Source organism: Halichoerus grypus, chromosome 10, assembly GCF_964656455.1.
Source record: "Halichoerus grypus chromosome 10, mHalGry1.hap1.1, whole genome shotgun sequence".
NCBI classification, from domain to species: Eukaryota; Metazoa; Chordata; class Mammalia; order Carnivora; family Phocidae; genus Halichoerus; species Halichoerus grypus.
The window spans coordinates 104,741,511-104,765,929 of record NC_135721.1 but is presented as its reverse complement, the minus strand read 5'-3'; the positions used below and the strand labels follow the sequence as shown (position 1 = coordinate 104,765,929).

General features: G+C 42.5%; 1 protein-coding gene across 7 annotated transcripts in view; it reads left to right on the top strand.

The window, feature by feature from the left end:
- Positions 1-24,419, top strand: part of PLCB4 (phospholipase C beta 4) — a 407,599-nt gene that overhangs the window by 242,603 nt on the left and 140,577 nt on the right. For 6 of the 7 annotated variants that reach the window (XM_078056949.1, XM_078056943.1, XM_078056945.1 and 3 more), the window contains one exon: positions 3,883-3,981. The exons of the other annotated variant lie outside the window; for it this stretch is intronic. In XM_078056949.1, coding sequence (XP_077913075.1) covers positions 3,898-3,981 — 84 coding nt within the window. In that variant the 5' untranslated portion in view covers positions 3,883-3,897. The remainder of the gene's footprint in view (positions 1-3,882; positions 3,982-24,419) is intronic. 7 annotated transcript variants of the gene reach the window in all.

Below are 24,419 nucleotides of genomic sequence, written 5' to 3'. Positions count from 1 at the left end.
ATCTTCCTCATCCTCTTCCTTCCCCATCCTTCTCTCTCCCCAACACTTGCCAAATGCTTATCTCATATGTGAATATTCAGAAAGCAATTAACTTTTACTGATCATTTTTAAACAGTTTTTGGCTATATATTACATACCTAGGTTTTGATGTACAGTGCTCCCACCTTTCATTTCTAAGAAATTTATAATTTTTGCTTTGACTATTTTGCTTTACTGAAGAATTATTTAGAAGTCTGTGTATGTTTATATTGAACTTGTATGCGTATAGATTTTATGCGCGCTCATTAATTTGTAAGTTGGCCTAGTTGGAGCCAATGAGCATGGCCACCTTAATTTCTGCCTTTTGAAAAATGCTGAGGTTTCCTCTATAGCCCAATTATGATTAGATTCTGAGATTATTATATGTGTGTGGGGGGTACCTGGAATACAAAGAGGGAGTGAAGAAAATATATAATAATAATATATTATCTATTATACTCAGGATTCAATATTATATATATATATATTTTATATATGCATATATGTAAAGAAAGAGGCAGGGGCATGTCTAAATTCAGTAATGTGTTTAAGTCATCTAAACTGTTTTGATTAAACTAGTCAGTGTGATATTCAAATCCTCAATATCCTTACATTTTTGTCTCGTTCCATTAATTTCTGAGAATCATTCATTGTCTCCTAATATGTTTGTGACTTTGCCAAATTTCTTTGTAATTTACCAGTTTTTCAGTATATGTTCTGATGCTATGTACTCACATGCTTTAATGTTAATGACTGTTAAATAATTGTGATCATCCCTTTTCCTAATATGATTTGTCACTGTCTCTTGCTGTTTTCCCTGAATCTGTTTTGTCTGCTACATTACTGTGGACCCCTGTTTGCTTTCCTTCCTAGTATGTGTCTATTAGATCATTTTTTTTTTCATACCTTCATTTTCGAACTTCCTGTGTCATTTTTTAATAAATATTTCTGGTAAACAACTATAATGTTACCTACTGTCAAAGCCTCTGTCTTTTCTTTTTATAAGTGAATTTAGCCAACTCATATGTATTATAGCTAGGGATATGTTGTCATTTTATTTGGTGTTTCCCATTTATAGTGTGTTCTTTTTCCCCTCCCTCCCCTCATCTGTTTTCTTTTTAAAGGGGACCCATGTTTCTTTGTTCTGTTTTCCCCCTCTAATAGTGCACAGGTTTTACTTTCCATTTTTAATTTCCTCTAGGAAAATTCTTAAATTCTTAAACTTCTACTTTTTTTTAACATTTTATTTATTTATTAGAGTGCATGAAAGAGAGAGAGATCACAAGAAGGGGGGTAGGGGTAGAGGGAGAAGCATGGTCCCCGCTGAGCAGGAAGCCCAGATGCAGGGCTCGATCCCAGGACCCCAGGATCATGACCTGAGCTGAAGGCAGTCGCTCAACCAACTGAGCCACCCAGATGCCCCTTAAACTTCTATTTTTCTGCCAGTGTCTAGAGTCTTAAATACCGATATTCCACTCCCAAAATGGTTGACCTCCCTTTGGTCCGTACTTCTTTCCTCTCACCACGTCAGTTGCCACAACCTCTGTATTGATATAATCAGCAATTTGGGAGCGAAATTATTATAATTTCTTTATCTTTATCTTTTTTTTTTTTTTTGATAGTAAGTAAAACTTCAGAGCGGATTTCTTTTTTTCTTCTTCTTTCATTATGTCTGCATTATTTCCTCTATCCCTTTTCTACATTTATTTTTCTTCTTGACAGAGCATGTAACACCTTAAATCTTTCAAAGTAGGTCATTAAATCTTTCTTATAACTTGCAAGTCCATAAATACCTCTATTTTCTCCTAAACATTAAGCTATTAGTTGATTGGACACAATTTCAAGTCCAAAATTATTGCCCCTCAGGCTTTTGAGGTTGCAGTATTGCGGACAGTATGCCTGATTTCCATCTGCTTGTCATTCACCTCTGAATTGTCTTCTTTCTGTGCATCTCTGAGGAATTTTGTAACTTCTCTTCATGTCTTTTGTCTCAGTGTCCCCCAAAGGTATGTTTAGGTGTGTGTATCTCCCCTCCGCCCCCCACCATTTATACTGCTTGCATTAGTGGATTTTTTTCAAATGAGGACTCAGGTATTCACACTGAGGACTCAAATCTGAATATGCAAATATCCAGATTTCAGAAGTGTTCTTCCACCATTGCTTTGATTAGTCCTTCCATTGGCTCTGCTTTCTTGCCTTCTAATAGAAGAAGCTGTTCTGTTGGGTCATGGTTGAACCCTCGGCTTCCATTTCCCACCTCTCTAAATTTTTCCATTGTGCTTTCTTTTTGTGTTGTGTTCTCTGAGAATCCCTTGGCTCAGCCCTTCATCTGAGTTCTCTTTATAATTCAGCTTACCTGTTAAGAGTTTGATTTCAACAATCACTTTGAAATTTCTAGTTAATTATATTTTTGGAACTGAATGCAATGTTTCCTCCCACACTTACTAGCCACACGTAAGCCAAAGTCAGGTTCTATCGGTCCTGTTAACTCTGTTTTCTCAGGTGTCAGTTCTGCTTACTGGGTTTGGTGTCCATCTTCCATGTTCTTGGCATCGCTTAAATATTCAGTAATTCTTTGTTGGATGCTGACCTTTTCATTGAAAATGTCCTGCTTGCAACTACTACAGGTACACCATGGTGCATAATGCTAAGAAGTGTGGGTAGAAGGAGTGCCCACTTCTTCCTGAGTGCAGGCAGCCACCCTGAAGAATGCCCATGCTCTCTTTCAGTGTCATATGCTGCCCATGCTAGAAAGCAGACCTTTTGCAGTTCCCTGAGGGGCCCATGTGAGGAAGGGGTGAGAGGGCTTTGGAGAGAACCAAGAGCAATAAAAAATACCAGTTATTCCTACTTGATTCTGCAACCCAACAACCAGTGGACTCCACTGTCCATGCGTCCCCCTTTAGGCTCATAGTGTAGGCTTGTAGAACGACCCACCCTTTGCAGCAGGCCCCTCCTGTAAAGAGGGTCAGGTTTGTGGATTCTTTTTTCTGTTGCCATCAGATTAAAATATGTACCTTATTATCTTATATGATTTGAAGAGGGAGGGGAAGCTTCCCAAATGATCACCTCTGGTCGATCACCTTGCTATGGATATTACAGTTGACCCTTGAACAACGTGGGAGTTATAGGAGCTCTGACTTTCCACGTGATCAAAAATTCACATATAACTTTCGACTCCACCAGAACTTAACTACTAATAGCTTACTGTTGACCGGAAGTCTTACCGATAACATAAACAGTTGGTTACACATATTTTGTATATTATATGTAGTATATACTGTATTTCTACAATAAAGTGAGCTTGAGAAAAGAAAATGTTAAGAAAATCCTGAGAAAGGGGCGCCTGGGTGGCTCAGGTGGTTAAGCGACTGCCTTCGGCTCAGGTCATGATCCTGGAGTCCCTGGATCGAGTCCTGCATCGGGCTCCCTGCTTGGCAGGGAGTCTGCTTCTCCCTCTGACCCTCCCCCCTCTCATGTGCTTGCTCTCTCTCATTCTCTCTCTCTCAAATAAATAAATAAAAAATCTTTAAAAAAAAAAAAAAAAGAAAATCCTAAGAAAGAGAAAATACATTTAAGTATTATGCTATATTTATTAAAAAAAAAAAAAAAATGCCCCTATAAGTGGACCCGTGTCAAACCCGTGTTGTTCAAGGGCCAACTGTGTTTCCCTAGGTTTAGAGACAAGGAGAAGGGAAGTTGGAATCGGATGAAGGAACGAAGAAGAAAGAGACAATTTATGGGCTTATTCTACGCATCTGAAGAAGAGCTTTTGCAAACGCATAAATATAAAGTGAATAACTTTTGATCTTCGCTTGTTTTTAAATTTTGCACGCTAATGAGATGTTCTTTTTCGTTGTTTAGGTCTTGAGTGTAATCATGGCGAAACCTTATGAATTTAACTGGCAGAAGGAAGTTCCTTCCTTTTTGCAAGAAGGAGCCGTTTTTGACAGATATGAAGAGGTAAAGAAGTGTTATTAATCTTTTCTCTCAAAACATTCTTATAATTATTTCATTTTAATTACAGTATTGAGTAAATAGTCTTTGACATAAATAAGAACATCTTTGAGATTTATAAGTTGGAATAGTTGGAAAGAGGCAAGTTATGAGATATAATAATGATAATGATACTGTAATTTATTGAGCACTTACTGTGTGCAGATATAATCACGATAATGAGGCTATAAATTATTGAGTGCTCACTGTGTGCCAGACAGTTTTCTAAGCACTTGTGTGTATTATTTGTTTAATTCTTCACAACAACCTTATAAGGTTGTTGCTATTATTACCCTGGTTTTACAGATGAGTTTCATGTAGTAACAGTTTTTGCCTAACGAAGTGCTTTTGGCAGGCTTTCTACATAAAACTTTGTATTTGTTATAAATGGAATAGTGATTGGACTTTGTGCTAGTCGTTTGCTTTGCTGGTTTCATTCGTACAGAACAGTTGGATGAAAGCTTTGCATGCCCGGGGTTTCTATCATTTATTATTTGTGCCCTTTGCAAGGCGGCATTGGCTCCAGACTTTCTATAGAGCAGGGGCTTGGGGCCACCAATCTATTGGGAAAGTTTAGGTCAGTGAGTTGAAACCTCATCAGCATTGTAAATGCATCGTATTTCTTGGATTGTACTTGAGTTTCAGGTGGATTGGGCAAGGGAGGGTGAGGAGACTGTCGCCTCTGAGGCAAAGTGAAATGTACAACTTGCTAAGACATCATCTCCAGTCAGAATTGGTTCCCCTCGAAATCGCTGGAATGTATGTGGTGGCTGATTGTGGTGGCCCACTCAGAGGTTTGGATCATCGGGCCTTTTCATGAGGTCTGTGGACTGACATGACTCAGTACTTGTCCACTTGGTTTTTCCAAATGTGTTTCCTAATACCCGCTAGATTTATACCAAAGTTGCTTTGTAAGTAAATAAAATTGAGAAAGGCAAAGGATGGGTCCCAGTGTGGTCACTATTCCTTGTACTGAATTAAAATATTGAAGTGACAGCTGTTTATAGGACAAGCTTGGCTCCTTCCCTGAAGGAACAGCTAGCCTCACTCTGCTATGAGAAGACACAGAAAATATTTCGCCTGCTGGAGGCAACCACTATTAATTCTTTGGCAGTTTTCTCTTAGTCTTTTTTTGTTTGTTCTTTTTTTCTCTCTTCCCAAGTTGTGATTGTAATCTTTTGAAAATCTAAATCAGGACTTGCTTTTCTTTATTTCAAAGGATTCCATGACTCCGTATTGCGGGATAAAGTGAAATACAAGGCCTTCCTTGATTTGGCTCCTGCCTAATAGCGCAACCTCATTTCCCACCAGTTTCCTACACACACCCTCTGCTTTAGCCATAAAAATTCCCTGGCAGTTCCCCCAAGATACTGTTCTGTTACATGCTTTGTACATGCTGCTTTCTTTTCCTAAAATGCACTTGTTCCTCCTAATTTGACTGACGAACTCCTGCTCATCCTTCAAAACCCAGATGAGAAATCTCTACCTCTTTGATCCCCTTCCTTGAACCATTCAATAAGAATTGATAACTTCTTTGTGCCACCACTCACCTACCCTTGCACATACTACACTGCATTCGCATTTTATTTATTGTTTTTATGTCTTCTACTGTATTCTGAGTTTCTTGAGGTCAAAGACCATCTTTTACTTATCTTTCTCTCTCTGGGGACTATCAGGATGCCTGGAACTGCCAAACTCACTGTAGATGTAGCATTACAGAGTATTTTAGATAGAAATGTTTCCAACTCGGTCTGGTTCTATTGCTTGTTCCTTTTCTTGATAAGTGAAATGGTGCGAGTACTTGATAATCTTCCAGAGCTGTATGGGGACCTGAACCTCAATAGATTCAAAATATTAGGGTAAATCATGTGACAGTTTTCATCTTTTAAATAAAAAATGACCAATATCAACAATTTGATGTAGGTCAAGTTTAATACAAAGTAAGTTATTGCAGTTGGCTGATTTTATCCACTTTACCCAGAAGGCCAGGGACTGGCTTAGAAGCACTTACAAGTGTTTTTCCCAGGTAAGCCAGGTCCAGGTTGGGTACTAGAGTCACCAAGGTAATCACCATTGACCCTTGGTTATGAGCTGGTGGGACATCATTCCCTGGATCTACTAGAGTGTCCAAGAGTTTGGCAGTTTCCTCAGGCAGCATCCCAAGCACCAGAAAGCTACAGGATTACTTAAAAATAAATACTACATGGCTTCTAATAATTCAGAGAAGGTCATTTTGAAAAGATTAAATATAATCACTGGCTGAGTATCTTGACTACTGTCATATAAGCAGAAACACATTAGAGGAAAAAAGTACTGTTCTTATGCTTTATCAAGTGAACTGTGGTTTGATGAACAAGAGGTTATTATTTTTATTTCTCAGGATGATTTTCTTTAGCTATTAATCATCACAACTCACTCATATTTAGAAAACACTGATTTGCGTAGGCTTCTAAGGATAATTGCTTTTCACCCAGGCTCCTCTGCAAATGAGGTAGAGGTCAAAATCTTGAACAAGGATTGAATACAACCCAGCTCAGCTTTCAACTTTAAGTGATAACAGGATTTAAGCAAAACAAGTTTTCACTTAATAAAATAGATGCCTCTCTTCATAACAACGTATCAAACAAGAAAGTCACAGTATTAGAAACTGGACCGTGGCCACTTTTATTACCGTTTCCCAGTCCTGTGAGATTCAGTTCTTTGGAGCCATGGCTGCTAAAATATTAAAGGCAACAAAATGCAAGCAGAAAAGGTTTGTTTCTATGGTGTGTGTGAACAGCAGTGGGAAATGACAGGTGATGGCAAGCGGGAGGAACAGAAATTCAAGAAAACACAGCCTGAGCATCCCAAAAGCGTCATAGCAAAGGGACCACTTACAAAGAGGCATAAATGCCTTCAGCACCATGTGACAACTAACATTATCATGAGGGCCTTAGGGATCAGCCAAATATTAAAGTATGTTCCACATATGTGTTTAAAGAAGGCAAGGAAGGGTGTCAGGCTGTGGGTGAGCATGCACTAGGTCAGAAAAAGTGTTTACTAGTTGCTATTTTTTTTTTTAAGATTTTGTTTATTGAGAGAGAGAGAGAGTGCACAAGCCAGGGGAGGGGCAGAGAGAGAGGGAGAAGCAGACTCCCCACTGATCAGGGAGCCCGATGTGGGTCTCAATCCCTGGACCCTGAGATCATGACCTGAGTGGAAGGCAGATGCTTAACTGACTGAGCCACCCAGGCGCCCCTACTAGTCATTATTTTAAAAGTATATGTTATTTTGCCAATAAATGTAATCAGTGCAACTGCATGTAAGCATTATTTTATTATTTCTGTATTGCTTTTGAGGTAGGCCTCATTTTTAGAGACTGTAACATAGCAGCTTGCATTGTAGCCCCTGATTATATTCCCATGCCACTTGTAAATCTGCTTTTTATCTAACTCTACTTGATTTATAAGTTACTTAAATGCAAAATGTACTTTCTTTCCTAAAGGATGCTTGTTATTCAGTCTTTAAAGCAGAGATTTTTCTATTGCAGAGGCGAGAAATAGCAATATTTTTTTTAAAACACTTGCAACCCAAATGTCTCCAGCTCAGTCTCCTGACTTTCTTTTGAAAACATATTAAAAGGCTGAAGACCTTATGCCCTGGCTACACCGGGCCCTCCCCGGTCTTTGAATTCCTACCTGCTGACACTTTCTTGGTGATGACTCATATCCTCAGTGCCTTCTTACCTCTCCGTTCCGAGGACTGTTCCCCGCTCTGGTTTGTTTCGCTCTCTGAGTCCTTTGTATATATCATCAAATCCCCAGAACAAGAGTGTTGTATGAAATAGATGTTCACATAAGATTTGGTGGTAGCAGAGGAGGATTGGAGCACACAACAGGACTCACTTCAAGATTAAACATCAGAGATGGTGCTGAACAAATTCCCTTCGCCAGGCTGACCAGGGAGTGGCTCTCATTGTCTTCTCCTTTCTCCCTCTCTTACACTGAGATGCACGTTCCAGCTTCTCTTCTCTTCTTTTTTTAATCTCCCCCTCAGCGTCCTTTTCCAATTTACCTATGTCCTCTTTTCCACATGTCTCTTCTCCAAATTAAAAAACAAAAAAAAACTTTTTTTTCTTTCTCTCAAGCAAAACAGAAAATTTTAGTCCCTTTTCATCCTGAGCATTTTGGAAGCGAGAGTTTGAAGTAAAAAGGGAGCCAGACTTTCCTGAGACCTTCACTTTTGCATAACCTTGCATAATCCTTCTAGATAAGTGGTCACCAGTGGAGCTTTGCCTAATGAAGATGGTCTGATCTGTGCTGCCCGTTAACCACGTGTGGCTGGCCGGTGCTTGAAATGTGCCTGGTGGGCTTGAGGGAACTGGGTTTTTCACTCTAATTTTAATTTAAACTTACCTAGCTGCATGTGGCCAGTGCCCGTCTTACTGGGCAGCACCATTCTCAACAACAAGCTGAAACTACAACCAGATTTCTCAACACACAGAGTTCTCAGTTCACTTGATGGGAATCTACAGTTTGCTTCAGCCATTTCTCCTTGGTGGCAGCGAGAGCAGAGATTTAAGTATTGTGTAGATGATTCACCTCAGGTCCCCGTCCTTCCCACGTCCCAGATCCCCAGGTGGGGGCCACCCCTTTTTCTCACCCATGGGACTTTATTGTAACTGAGGCAAGCTGCCCGGGTAGAGCCCCCTATTCTGGCAAAGCCTTGGTCTTTCTCCTAGCTCCTTCCACCCTCTACCCCCCAACCCCCTCCCCCAACACACACTTGGGTGGAATCTTTAGGTGCTACCAGCTGTTACCAGGACAAGGGAAACAGTTATTGCCGTCACCAGACCCAGTGGAATATCAAAGTGCAGGATCAGGACCAGCCTAAAGTAGGGCCGAGTGGGACAGGCTGACGTTGCCTCTTTCCAGGGCGGCTCTGAAATCGAATGGAGGGCCATGCAGCGAAGCTCCGAAAGGCCCAGACAGCCTACACACCCCAGGCTGTTCATCAGTGAAGTGAAGAATTTTCTAAATATAATTTTCAAAAAAAAAAAACAACTGAAAACACAACCCTCATAGAAAGTATTTTGGCTTCAAGATTTATTTAACCCCTCTATGAGGACACCGGCAGGATGGTAAAGCTAGTTCTAAGAGCATTGGAGGGAGAGTTGGACAGTTGACCTTTGAACAACTGAGGGGGCGGGGCCCTGACCTCCGAGCAGTGAAAAATCCACATATCACTTTTGACCCCCTCCAAAACTTAGCCGCTAATAGCCCACTGTTGACCAGAAGCCTTACTGATAACCAAAACAGTTGAGTAACACATATTTTGTATGTTATATATATTATCTACTGTATTCTTATAATCCAGTAAGCTACAGAAAAGAAAATCTTATTAGGAAAAGCCTAAGGAAAATCCATCTACAGTACTGTACTGCATTTATAAAAAAAAAAAAAACAAAAACAAAAAACAAAACCCTCCACATCTAAGTGGACCCATGCTGTTTAAGGGTCAAATATGTATAGTCAGGAGAGGAAAGCTGATGCAAGTTTTTGACAAAATTCGCTACAGAGCTGGTTGCTGTCCTGTAGGGCAATAAAACTGTAACTCCTGGTTGTCTTTTCTACCAGCCACGAATCACATGCATCTCTGTGGACACAAAACATTTGCAACGGTTCTAGCTAACTGCAAAGAATCTGGGCCCTAAAAAATAGTAACTAGTTGGTCGACCAAAAGTACATTCTTCTATAGAAATAAATCCTCCTTGGGTAGGCCTCTTGGACAGTGTTTCCTTAGAATGTCAAGAGGATATATTGCCTTTTTTTTTTTTTTTAAATCTTCCCAAGTTTTGGATCATTTAAACTGACTTGTACCGGCAGGGTCCAGATATTAGGCTCAAAGAGTAGAGAGGAGAATTTTGCCTTTTACTTGTATTTGCGGGGAAGGATGCTTACAGAGTCACCCTGATGGTAATAATAATCATAATGTTTATTAGTCTTTCAACTTTTTTTTTTTAAGATTTTATTTGGCGGGGGAGAATGCTCACTCATGAGAGAGCAAGCACATATGGTGTGGAGGGGCAGAAGGAGAGGGAGAAGCAGACTCCCGCTGAGCAGGGATTCCCAACCTGTAGCTCGATCCCAGGACCCCGAGATCATGACCTGAGCCGAAGGCAGAGGCTTAACTCATTGAGCCACCCAGGTGCCCGTAGTCTTTCAACTTATCTAAAAGGTGGACAAAACATTTAATGTAGTGACAAAACCGAATGAAAAATTAATTTTACCCATGCACAGTAGGAGTGCAGGGAGGTGTTGGAAAGTAGAAATGGTTGGAGAATTAGAGGGAAGACCAGAAGGTTAATATTCTCAGTGGGAGGTATTGCTGATGGTTAGTTGATGGTATGTGGAATAGAGGCTCATACATCTATTATTTAAAGCCTAAAATTGCCAATCACCAAGCCAAAAATAACATAATTTCAAATTTGGACTGGGGGAGTGGAGAAAAAGTAGGGAAATGAGTTCAACGGAGTTTAATTTTGGAATTTTTATCCTAGGAACCTATTACTACATGTGCCTGGGGGATATTAGTTCAGGAATTGCTTGTCTTGCCACAAATCTCACTTTCTTCAAACTCCAGTCCTCACTAGAATTGGACATTTAAAGCAAAACCAAAAATGTGTTGAGATCACTTCGTTATCCAACAAATTAAGTCCAGATGTCTCATCTTGAAACTCAGCATGTGGCCTAGATGCCCTGCCACCCTCACGCCTCTGCTTTCCCCCAGTGTCAGGTTGTGATGAGGAAGGTGGTGGGTCGGTCATATTCCTTGTGGTATGAGAGGCTGGAAGGGGTGTCGGGTGCGAGGGGCTGACCAGGGATGCCTAAGAGAGCAGGCCCCCTTCGGGCTGAGTCTTGATGGAATGGTCAACCAGCTGATCAAAACATAGCTGAGATGAGGGAGGAGCCCACTTGCTCAAGGGCATGGGTGTGGAACTGGGGTGGGGTGGGTGGGGGGGCGAGGCTTGTCTAGCTGGGGCAGAGGGGAGGGTGCTAGAGGGAAAAAGTTGAAGTTACACATGGACAGTGTCCACACCATGGAGGGAAGTAAGGGGACAGGCTGGGTATAGGAATGAATCAGAGGATTTTCTAACCCAGTGGGTGTAGAAGGTGAAGGAAAATAAGGACTGTAAGGTGAGATGGGGGTTTCTGGCACCGGAAGCGAGGGTGGGCTCTGGCGCAGGCATAGAGAGCACCAGAGAAGGGCTACATTTGTGGATGCACTTAGGTGGTTTCTCTTCCTGAAATCAGAATGGCATTTATCATCATATCTTCCATAGTACCTAAGAAACATTTTGCTTATAATAGAAATCGCCTAAGTTTTAGTTAAAAATAAACTAAGCAGAAAGGGAATTGAGAAGCATAACTATCCAAGAGGATGAACAAATGGATGCACACTCAAGTATGAGAATAAAGGGTGTAGAACCAGGACGAGGAGCTTGGATTTCTTTCTGGTTGTTATGGGAAGCGGAGACTGACGTGCTCTGATAGACATTTTGGAGACAGTTACTTTTGGTAGCTATGTGGAAAATTGTCTGGGAGGAGGGGACGGGCAAAGAGCAGGTAGGAGATCTGAGTGCATGGTTGGAGAACACTAGGAATTTAATTTAAGGAAGGTGAACTAGAGTCTTACTCCTTCCTCCTACTGGCTGTATCTCCATAGACAATTTTCTTACCATCCCTGTGCCTCAGTAGAGATGATAAGGTGCGTGGGTCTAAGGATTTTGCAGTTCTATATCTGCTTGCCTTCAAGTACCCTTCTTGTCATCTCAGCCATGTGACTTCTTCCTCACAGGATAAGAAAGTTATGGCCAGGTTCCTGGGCACTTAATCAGTTGGTCTGAACATGGAAACAACCCAAAACTGCACCACCTAGCATCAGCCAGGTTTTTGCAAAAATACCCAGGCCTGTTCCTTCCTCTAGATCAGATTTAAATTTTTTTTTTTAATTTATTCTTTTTAAGTTGGTTCCACACCCAAGATGGGGCTTGAACTCACGACCCTGAGAACCAGAGTCGCATGCTCTACCAACTGAGCCAGCCAGGTGCCCCTAGACCAGATTTTAAAACAACAGTTCTGATAATATTACCTGTGCTTTCAAATTCCCAAAGCTTAGAGCTCATTGGCTTCCAAGCCTGAAGCATTTGAGGAAAAGTCTGTATGGTTTGGAAAATCCCAGAAAGTAAGTGGATGTGAAGGCAAAAGACTCTGGTTTGAGCCTTGACCCAGATATTTGCAAGTTACGACCTTGAGCAAGTCCTTTCACCTGTCTGAGCATCTGTCTTGCCTCAAGTGTGTTAGGATATTGGTGCCAGAGGTTCCTAGTAGGAGTCTATGAGTCACCCGTGTGTGTGGATGGGATGTGTCTTCAGAGCAAAGGCTCTACCATGGTTGAGACCATGTCTGTTTTGTTGTGTCCCAGTGCTTGTCTAGAGTACAATGTTCAGCCAGTAACTCAAAAGATAGCAGTGCAAACTCTTGGCATAAATAATCAGACTTCTAGTGTTTCTGCCAATAAATGGCTTGAACCTCTTCCCTCTTTGATTTTCTACCTTAACTAAGAGTGAGGGATTAACAGAAGCCCAGGATAATCCCAGGTTTTCACTGCATAGATCCCTGGTGCACATTTGCTCCTTTACTTGTGGGTAAGGTTAGAAGAGCAATTTCAAATCACAGGGTTTGCGGACCCACCCTCTGTCACTATCTGCCTCTGAGTGTGTAAGCTGCAGGAAGGAACCGCTGCCCTTGGTAAAAAGGAAGTGTGCCTTGATGAGAGCAATGAAAACATGTGTGTTAAATGAGAGGTTTTTTTTTTTCCAGAGTGCTAAGTACAGACCTATCCAAGGATTTGGAAATGAAGAAGTCTAAAAGTATTAGAATTATAAGAGACAGTTGGCCCAAGAAGAAATAACCAGAGGTCAGGCTTGACTGACCACCAGGTAAAGTTACAGCAAGGAGAACAAGTGTGAGCCTGATTTGAAGTCCCACTAGGAGATATGACATCAAATCTGGAAGGAGTTTTGAAGCCCAAAAGGGAAGAAAGGCATGAGTTAGGAAAGTGAAGAGACAAGGGTATAAAAGGATCAGTGATTGGTCAATAATTGTATCAACTTTTGCTGTGTTGTTACACACACCACAGCACGCTAAAGCTTAAAGACATAGCAGGGTCAAGCTTTCCTCTGCCCTCTTAGGTTCAGTGGCTGGGGCTAGCAAATTAAGCTGACAAAAGCCAGATGGACAGGAAAAAAGGCATACAAATTTTATTGATGTTACTATTTTTACAGGCACAGGGGCTTCACAGGAAAGTGAAAACCCAAAGAAATGGGTAGACTCAGAAGCTTATATACCATCTTAACAAAAGATGATAAATTGTGAAGAAGCGACCAGATAAAGGGGATTTGGGCTTCTAGGGGCAATAAATTGTGGGAAGGTAGATATATATATAGGGAAACTAATGGAAGATAGAGGTTATTTTAATAAGGTTTGTTTGTGCGGATCATCTTTGTGCCGGCTTTCTGTCTTCATGCCCATAAAACTCCCTGGAGAGGGAATTTATGGCCGCCTTCATTTCTCAAAAGTTTCTGCTTTTAATCAGATAAGGGGAGCTTCGAGGAGGCCTCTTTCTGCATCTGTTGATTCTCAGTTATTTTCAGTTCACCATAATCCATATGCCCAAGTGGCATATTTGGGAGTGATGTATTCCAATCCCAAAGTTTAAGATAGCAACCGTTTGTATAGTCTATGATTCTGTGGGTCAGCCATCTGGGTGGGGCTCAGCTGGGCTCACTCAGGTGTCTGCTGGGCTGACTTGGGGCTGGCTGATTTCAGGTGGCCTTAGCGAGGCCTTCTCCGGTCCACCTGATCTGTCATCCTGCCAGCAGGCGAGGCTTGCTGTCTCTTGAGGTCAGCCATGTTTCTGCTGCATTCTTTAGACCAAAGCAAGTCACAAGACCAATCCAGACTCAAGGAGTAGGGACATACACTCCACCTCTTGATGGGAGAAGCTATAAGTCACATTGTAAGGGGTGTGGATGCAGGAAGGCATGAAGGATTGGGCTGTCTTTGTGATCAACCACAGTTCTCTTAGGTGCTCTTTATGTAGTCGGTCCTCCCATGGTGAAAGGCTAAGGACAGCAGTCAACATACTTTTCCTGTAAGGGACTAGATACTTTATCAGGCTATATAAGCCATACGGTCTCTGTTACAAATACTCAACTCTGTGGCATAGAAGCAGTCACAGAACATAGACAATCCATAATTGAATGAATGGGCTATGTTACAATGAAATTTTATTTTTAAAAATGGGGGGCATGCTGGATTTGACCCACAAGCCGTAGTTTGCTGACACCTTGCTCGGAAGACAAATAATGTTAAGCAGAGATGAATAACACATTAGTTTGGGTGGTAAGGATACTTTCAGGTTCAAGTAGTTACTTGGAGCTCATCATTTGCCCTTACAAATGTCTTATTTTATTTTTAGGTTAGTCATTCTCCACTTCTTTTCCTTTTTCTCTGTCAACCACTTTGGTATTTCTTCTCTATAAGATGCTCCAGTTTGATTTGTTTTTGCTTATTACACTTTTCATTTTTATGTTTTTCCTCTCCATGAAGTTTCCTTGGGTTTGCTTTTCTTCATTTCCTCACAAGGGTAGAAAATAACTATTCCCCTGCAGAATAGAAGCATCTCACCCATGAAATAGCATCTGAGTCAGTCTCATGGAAAAGTCTATGACTTGAGATGCATGCTATTCAAGGGTGCGGGAAGGTCTGCTTATTCCTGGAAGACGTGAGACGCATCCACTAGGAAACTAGAGAAGGAAATCTGGGGTGGCATAGATTTACAAGGAGGATGTGGAAACAGAACAAAACGATATACGAGGAAAGTGTATAAATAATGAGCCAATAAAATTAAAAAACGGGCTGAGAAGCCACTTAGGTGCTAGTTCTTTGTTGCTTCTATTCAAGCTGAAGTGTAAATAGGAAAATGCTCAGTATTAGTTCCTTCTAGCTGTGTCTGTGACTGTAGGTGAGCAGGTGAACAGTGGCCAAGGCATGCATTTCATTCGGCTGGATGAGTGCAGCCTTACGGATCTCCAGGCTGATGGTGAAGAGGCCCAAAGGATGCAGTCCCTTGGTGGATTCTCTTTGGGAGTGCACTCTGTTAATGCATGTGGTCTAGCCATTGAATTAATAGAGTTCATTCAAGGGTGAACAAATGAACAGTCAAGTGAAATATACAGCATGTGATAAAGTGAATCATCTTCAAGTCCCTTCTTGAGTAATACAATTACGTTTCTTGAGCAGCTGCATTAGCAGCACCTGGAGCACTTGTTAGAAATGCAAACTCTCAGGCCCACCCCAGACCTGCCGAATGAGAAACTCTGGGGGCCAGCTCCAGCAATCCCTGTTTTAAGAGCCTCCGGGGTGATTCTGATGATGCAGCTTAAGTTGGAGAACCACAAGGCACAGAGCAAGTCAGGGAGTTTTGGATTTCCTTAGAGGGGAAAAAAAAATTAAATGCATTTCAGGTTCTTTACAGCTGATCTCCCCCAAACAAGCAAGGCAGATAAAGGGGAGGGGACTGTTCAGTAAAAGAAACTTTCCTTTTTCCAGAGGAGTTGAACGTATTAGATTTTATTTCACTCTTCAGCGTGCTAAGCCCTTGACATCAGTCATCTTCTTTTAAACCCTCAGATGGCGTTAAGGATTAAATGAGATTATTTTCCACATTATACAGAGGAAAGAGAAGCCTAAATCAATTAAGGAATTGCCTACTATTCAACATGTAGTGATCGATGGAGCCTGTCTCCAGAACTGATGTATTGACAAAGAGAACACACATGAATCACAGCTACCTGTATTATGGGACTTGGGACCTTGAAATGGCTGCCATTTGCAAATGATGAGGTTCAAAATGTGGCACCTTGGTATGTTGAATATTTTAAGTGGAAGGACTTTGAAGGTCATTCTGAATTATCCCTCCTCCTCCCCCACTCCCAAAAGCAGGTTATAAAACACCCACATGTGAGAGGTGCCCTCCCTATACCTACAAGAAAGAAGCATCCGTATCTCCAATGACAAAGGTACTCCAAGAAGAATTTGAACAAACAGGCCTTCCTAAGACACGCCCCCCTAATTTACTACACTTAACCTCATACTCCTTGACCTATCCTATTTCTAAATGACTGTCCACGCTTCATCAAACCTAACACAAAAATACTCAGGTTTAGCCATTTTTTCTGGTGTTCATTTTCTTATGCAGCCTCCCATGTCACATGTTAAAAAACAAAATTCATCCAAGTAAATGTGACGATCAAATTGGCTTTATTAAACAATTCACGAATTGGGTAGCATCCCAGCAATCCATCCAGCAAATAGAAAGGAGCTCTGTTGAGCTGCAGGAAGGGAAAGGTTTTTAAAAGCAGAGAGGAAGTGGAAAAAAGGGGAATTATTAGCAAAGAATGCATTGTTTTAGGCAAAGTTGCCTTCCTAAGGGGAAAGGAAGGGGCCTATCAGTGGGCTACCTCCTAGTGCTGACCCTGAAACTCCAGGTTGGCTGGTTACAGGCCACCTTACTTTTGGGGTTGAAACTGCAGTTAGGTTAGGTATTAAGTCTTGGTTTGCTGACAGGGGTCTTACCATAAGTGACTTCATTTGGGGCCTGTGGTTCTTTTTATTATACATATAACTTACAGTAAATAAATTTGCATGCTTTTCTGTTGCTGATCTTTGTCAGTTTAATTTTCAGACCTATCAGGGACCTTGAGAGGATTAAGGAAAACTCTTTTCTTTTTAAGATTTTATTTATTTATTAGAGAGAGAGAGCATGAGCAGGTGGAGGGGCAGAGGGAAGCAGACTCCCCATTGAGTGAGGAACCTGATGTGGGGCTCGATCCCAGCACCCTGGGATCATGACCTGAGCCAAAGGTGCCCCAAAATGTTGCCCCAAAATGTTTTCTTCCCCTACAGTTCTTTGAAGATGTGTATGATGTTTAAAAAATATTTATGTATACACACATACACATAGTAATGGAAGCTACTTAACTTTATTAGTAACCTATTTGCTTTATTTCAGACCATAAATACTATATTACTATATCCAGGAGTTCTTACTTTGATTCTTTTAAGGAAATGAGGATGGAAAGAATTGTATTTATTTATTTATTGCAATTTTTTTTACTTGAGAGAGAGTGAGCGAGAAAGAAGGAGTAAGGGGAGAGGGAGAAGCAGATTCCCCACTGAGCAGGGAGCCTGACACGGGGCTCGATCCCAGGACCCTGGGATCATGACCTGAGCCGAAGGCAGACACTTAACCCACTGAGCCACCCAGGTGCCCCAAGAATTTATTTTTCATATATTTGCCCTTCACAGCAAATAACTGCCCCTCAGAACACTAATACCTCTACCTAATAATCAATGAAGATCAGTCTTTAAGGATAGAAAAGTATTAACCAGGACTTTTTTAGTCTCCAATTTTTTGTGTGGGTGGGAGGAAACTAGGTAAAATGTACTGTATGGAAGGAACATAATATTTTCTTTCAATCAATGAAAGTAGACATAAAATATCCTCCGTGGGGAAGCCCGTCTTTTAATACTTAATATTGATAGATTCATAAACACATGTTTTTAAACTCCTTACTCTTGAAGCCATAAATAGTAAGCAGTTGGCTCTGAAATGGTACCTTGTCAGAAACACGTGATGGGTGTGTTGGCTGAGCCAGTATGGTTTCCCAGGTCTCAAGGCCGCCATGATCTTTCTGCTCAGGAGTTCCCCTGTGGACAGTTTTGCTGGCACCCCTACTGCTCTCCTGCTGTGGCTTCTCTTCTCCCAGGCACCTAAAAAGGCAGATGATCCTAACTGGTGAAATGCAAAAAGGAGCCTAGTGTTTGGATCCTCACCAAAGTCAAGCTGCCAGGGTATTGTTTGCAAACGAAGAAAGGGTTTGTACTAGGTGGTATTTAGGGTAAAAACCTCGGCCAGAGAGCTCTTTCTTGAAGAGTTTGAAATACACATAGTTGGTTAAGGACATGGGTTGGGAGTTAAACAGAAATAGCTTTAACTTTGGCTTGTACCTCAAGAAATGGGACTGTAAGCCAGTCTTAAACCCACTGAGCACTAAGCCATAGCTTCCTTGCCTGAAAAAATGCGGATGATAGTACCTACCTCACGGAGCCATTACGAGAAATAATTAAGGTGGGTATTTTTAGAATGTGAGTTAGATATACCTCTCTTCTGGTTTAAACCTTCAGGGGCTTTCCAACTCATTTCAAATAATTTCCAAATTCCTTCCTATGGCCTACAATCCCTCTACATGACCCATCACTCTACTGTCCCATTGATGTTCCCTGAAAACACCAGGCACACTTCAGCCTCAGGGCCTTTGCACTTGCAGTTCTCTCTCTGGACTGCTCTTCCCCCTATTTCATCAGCACACCCACCCCCTCCCAAAAAAATCACACACACATCACCTTTACCCTTTTAGATTTTTTTAACTTCACATTTATCAATTCCTGATATACTATTTTTTGTTCATTATCCAAATTCCCCCTAGAATATAAGCCATGAGAGCAGATCCTTTGTTTTTATTTACTGCTATATTCCCAGCAGGGAAATCATTCGTCACCCAATAGATACTAATAAGCACCCACAGTGATCCAACAATTCCTTAGTTACATATCTGGGACTCGGATTTTTTTGTTATTTAAATGGTTCCTAATTTTTAAGGAATTTTAAGTGTACCAAGGAACTGGAACTGGAGGTCCTTTTCAGGGGGGATCTGGAGAAGGGTTAGCATTGGCAGTCATGGAGGTACGCCACTGATCTCTCCTTCCAGTGGACCCTGGCAAGAGCCGTGTGGTCAATAGATAGCCTCCAGCTGCCACAGCTTTGGCACCCTTACAACGTTCATAATGAGGTTCCTAGCCAGTGAGTGACATGGCAGAGATTCTGGAGCTGGCCACTGTCTGCCCGGGATGAGGCTGGTGGGCAGTCCTTGCTTCGGGAATTCCATCCGCCTGGTGGAGATGTTGTCAGAGCCATAGTGCGGTCGGGAGACCCTTCCTCTCTCCTCTCACAGGTCTTAGTCCTGCCTCGTGGTTTGAAGGCTCTCCCTGCCTGCCCCTGCTTCCACTCCCCTTCCCCCGAGGCAGCAGCCCCCCCTTTGGTGCAGAACAGTCACATGCTAAGCCTTCAGATCTGCAGTTTTCTACAGCTCTGCCCTCACTGCAGAATTCTCGAGGTGATAGCAGTAGCCCTTGTGTGCATGATCCAGTAATTTCTGCACTTCTTTTAGACAATAAAAAGTGAAAGAGCCAGGATTGGCCCTAAGCTCCAGTGGGACTGTATCTTTGAGGCCCAAATGGAAGCTATTTCAGAAGACAAAGTGGAAGGGAGCGACCTCTCATGCAGCTAATGTAAAGACAGGCATTTTTAAAAGCTGAATTATTTAAGTAGAAAATGCATACATTTAGAGGGCAATTTCGTGGATGTCTCTTGAGATTCCTTTCAATGACTCTGTTCAATGTGGACTGACATCTCCAGGTAGCAATAGCTGAAAACATTCTTTCCCTGACCTGCTTCTTCAGATATATGTCTTCTCTGTCACTGTATTTCTTTCTTTCCCTTTTTTTTTTTTTTTTTTTTTTAAGAGAGCGCAAGTGAGTGTGAGCAGGGTGGAGGGTAGGTACAGAGGGAGGAGAGAGAGAATCTTAAGAAGGCTCCATGCCCAGTGCAGAGCCCAAAACAGGGCTTGATCTCACGACCCTGAGATCATAACCTAAGTGGAAACCAGGAGTCAGACACTTAACCGACTGAGCCGCCCAGGCGCCCCCTGTGTCGTATTTCTGATCATTTGCTCAGTGCAGTTTATTTTTCTGGAACAAATTGTGGTTTAATTAGAAGTGCTTTACTGAAAAGGATTTTCCAGCTTGTGGTCATGCTTCAAGCCCATCTGCAAAGCACATCTCCTGTTGTTTTTAGAATTATTGGGGGGGGGGCGTTAAAGAAAAAGTTATTCTTGACACTTATTAAAGAATGAGTGGGCAGACTGTTCAAGAGACTACTACAGTGGGGGGTATACAGTACTTGGGGAGAGGTTGAGCTCAACTCTGAATACAAGGAGGAAAGGGGGGTTTATAGCCAAAGAGCAGGTGGAGGTTACCTGGAGATGGTGGAGGTTGAGGCACCTGATCAGATATCAAAGGTGCTCAGATATTGAGGGTGGGAGATTCTGGCTAAAGCAACTTAGCAGGATTCCTGATAAAATCGATCACTGCAAAGACAGACATGGAAGTCCCAAAGTGGATGTCTAGTTGGGAAGAAGATTCAGAGGAGCCTGACTACGGTTTGCTCAAGAGAGAGAATCTCTGGGGGTGGGGGGGAGGAGATGGGAGGAAGGGCACATTTTTTATTTTAATATTTGTTGTAAATATCTATTACAAAAACAATTATTTTCCTCCCTGGCTCTGTATAAATTGGTCTTCTTTAATTTCTCCTTATTTTAGTTGCTAAGGCTACTAAGTTGCTAAGTTTTGACTAACATGACAGTTTTCCTGTCCAAGGAAGTTACTTTCAGTTACCACCCACTCCTCCTGAAAGCATATTTTGTTGACTTTGTTCTTCCTTCTGCAAGCTGAGAAGTTGTTCACTGAATATCCTAGGAATAATTGTTTCAGGTGTCCCATGGCAAGAATCAGGGAGCCTGTCCCATTGTCCTGCCACAACACAACACGAGCTATCTCTGAGCCTGAACATCCAGATTTGGCTCAGAAATCCCATCGGAGATGCTTCAGGGAGGGAGAGGGACAGAGACAGACACAAAGAGTTTAGCATCTCAAACCGGCAGACCTTAAAAAATGAGTCCCAGGGATTTAACATCTTTATCTGGAAGTAAAAGGGAAAATGGGAATTCATGACTACTCATGACCATACTTTAAGCAGTCAGAAACAGAGTTTGACTCTCAGGTGGCTCATCCATGCACGTCCTCCCTCCCTCCCTCCCAAATCCAGACCCTCCTTGAGCTGACACAAATCCTCACAGCCAAGAAGATGTCAGAGATCTTGTTAATAAGTATCATGGGCCAAATTTCAAGGTTTTTAAAAATATAGAACATGAAAGATCTGGAAAGGTGTGTTTTCCCCTTGCTGCTTTTTCAGTATCTTTCATCAACTTTCCCACGCCCAGGTCACTTGGGAAGTTGGTGATATTCTTTATTTCTGGAGAAAGAAAAAGATGAAATGATTGGATTAAACCATTCCACTTGATACCAGGATAAGGGTTCACTTTATCATTGAAATGAGCAAGTTAGGTGCTCACGGTTGGCTATGGAGGGAGAGAAATTTTCATTTTTGTGTCTATGGAATTCAGAAGCCAAGATAGACACCAGGTCTCTAGCACCTTGTGAAGTTTGCCAAATAATTTCCCCGGATTGACCTGTCATCATCTGAGAGTGTGATCTGCCATGTCAGGGAGGTTCAGGGCGGGGGGTGCCCAAGCCCCACATTATCTCCTCCAGTCACTACTCCCCAACATGGCCCATGAAGAGGGTAGAAGCTAAAACTGTGCTCTGAAGATGGAGCCTCTGTGCCTGATGTAGCCTGAGGCTGGCTCGGGCAGAGAACAAACACAACCTGACCTCCTTGGGCAAAAACCGAAATTTCACCGAGTCTAGGGCAGTAGTAATGTACGAACTCTGGGTTTCCGCCATGCTTAAACTCCCAGATGTGCATTCTGGATCAGTGGAAATGAGCACACCATGGTACCATTGCTCATAAGGATCCACATAACAGAAATGCTCTTCTTGTCACAATGTGGACGTAACTTGCTGCTTATCATCTGTGTCCTCTTGGGCAACTTGCTAACGTCAGTTAGGATCAGTTTACTCATCCATATGGGAGGGGTGGTGGTAGTTACCTCCTTTGTTCTTGGATGATGAATTGTAATTGATACTGGCAACATTATAATAATTACTATTACTGTGTTATTAATAATCAGTGGTAATTTACTGGGTGCAGATTATGCATCAAGCACTTGAGTGCCCAAAGGTAACCTGTGAAATGGGCAATTATTTTTGGTTATCCCTGCTTTTGGGGATGAAGAAATGGAGCTCAAATAAGCTTATAGGTGTCCAGCCATAGTCGGATCTGGTCTATCTGACCCTAAAACCAATGTAAAATGCCCAGTAGTTTCTGGTGTGTTTTTTTTTTTTTAAGATTTTATTTATATACTTGACAGAGCATGAGCAGGGGGTGGGAGGCAGAGGAAGAGGGGGAAGCAGACTTGCTGCTGAGCAGGGAGCCCGATGTGGGACTTGATGCCAGGACCCTGAGATCATGACCTGAGCCAAAGGCAGACCCTTAACACCCAGGCACCCCTCTGGTGTTCTTGAAGTGGTTTTTATGCTTATTTATACACATTTTCTTCCATATTCCAAAGTAAGCTGTCATGCAGAAATATGTACAACTAGATAAATTGAATGGAACAGGGATTTAGGCTGAAGGTAGGGGGGAACCATGTGAAGGACATCAAATTAGAGGCAAAATTAGCAGGCAGCCACTCTATGGGCAGCAAAAAACGTTCCATAAAGTTGGAATAAGTGACTGCAGAGCGGCTACTTGTGATTCTGGTGGCCAAAGCCAGGCAGGAAACGCAGTCATAGGACTCACCATGTCCACTAGATTGCAAGGGAAGCAACAGATCAGGACAGACCATTTTCCTTGGTACTAGGATCCGAGAACACACTCAGACTCGATGCGAGGCGGTGGGAAACACCCCTCCATCACAACCCGGTAATAAATTACGGCCGGTGGGGGTGGGCATCACAGGGAGGCCTCAAGAAACGTGGTAATTAAACCTAAGAAACTTCCAGCACCCTTCCAACCCTAGTGATGGCTGCTGGTATTCAGCGACAGGGAGAACAGTGGGGCCTCCAGATGTGACTGCTGAGTAGTCATCTGCCCCCCTCACCCCCCAACAGTGTCACTCTCCCTTACCGGCCTCGATGCAGGTGTGATTCAGGTGTGTGCTTCTGTGGAGCCAGGATCCTGGCTCTGCCCCAGCAGCTATACCATCCTGGGCAAGATGCTTCCTTCGCCTCGATGGCCTTCTCTCTAAAACAGGAATAAGCATAGTAGCTCCCTTGTAGGAGTGTGAGGAAGTGAGTAGGTTATGTGTACGAAGTGCAGGGAGCATCACCCGGTGGGTGCTCAGCGAGCACTGCGCATCTCCGCTAGGGGCGGGTGGCGCCGGGGCACAGAAGCAGAACTTCGGGCAGTAGGTGCCACACACAACTCTTGGGTTGCTTTTCACACCAAAACTGTATACCCCTCTTGGTTTCTGGCTGAGCATCAGAGAGAGGAGCAGATGTCTATATTAAATTTGAACAACGTAACCCAGGACGGACATTCTGTCCAAAGGATCCAAGGCCATGGCAGGGAACACAAAAGCTGCAAGTGGTCTTATATTATCTGACAGATCTCTTCACAAGGTGATAGTACATCACAAGGGTCGGTGGTGGGGCAGCCATGACCAGTGTTCTCCTGCTCCCCTGTGGAATGTGAGCTGAGAAGCCCAGAGCCCCATCATCTCAAGGGGTCTATAAATTAGAAGGAAGATTAACAAGTGCAATGAACATTCTGGATCCTTCCAAGGGGAAACCAGACCCATGAGGGTAAAAACAACTTGAGAACCCATCTGCTACAGCAGTCTATAAATCATTCTGATGACAGAATGTCATCACCAAGGGCTTTAGTTCTAACTTGAAAAGGTAAAAAAAAAAAAAAAAATTGTGATTCTATCTGAGAGAGGAAGTGTTTGTGCAGAATCAGAGAGGATCTGCTATAGCTAGCGCCAGAGCTTAGCCAATTGCTCTGGAATAAAGAACTGAAATAAATAGGCCATGAACCAAATAAATAGGCCCCTCCCTTGGGCTCTGAGATTCCAGGATCTGATCAAAAGCAGGAGCTCTTGGTGAACTACCCCAGACTCCACCTGAGTCCCCAGCCTAAGGCCCCTCCCAAGCTCATCTGTTTTCGTGGTAATGGTTTATAACATTATCAATGTTTGATAAGACCCCCTAGTGGCTTTTCCCTAACTTAGATGTCCCTTGTCTCTCTCCAACCTTAATAAAGTCATTTTTTTTCTTCCCGTCAGTTCTTAACAAACCAGGAAACAAGGACAGTGAGCCCCATGCGTCCCCAGAGGTGGAGCCTACAAAAGCAGTATTGATTTACTGACCATCCAGTAAGCCATTGGTCCCCCTCTGCTGATAGGCAGAGGGGGACCTGTTTGGTCAATGTTGACAAAGTAGAACAGGCATGGGCTCTGGAATCCAAGAAACCAGTTTGCATCCCTGGTCTGTTACTTA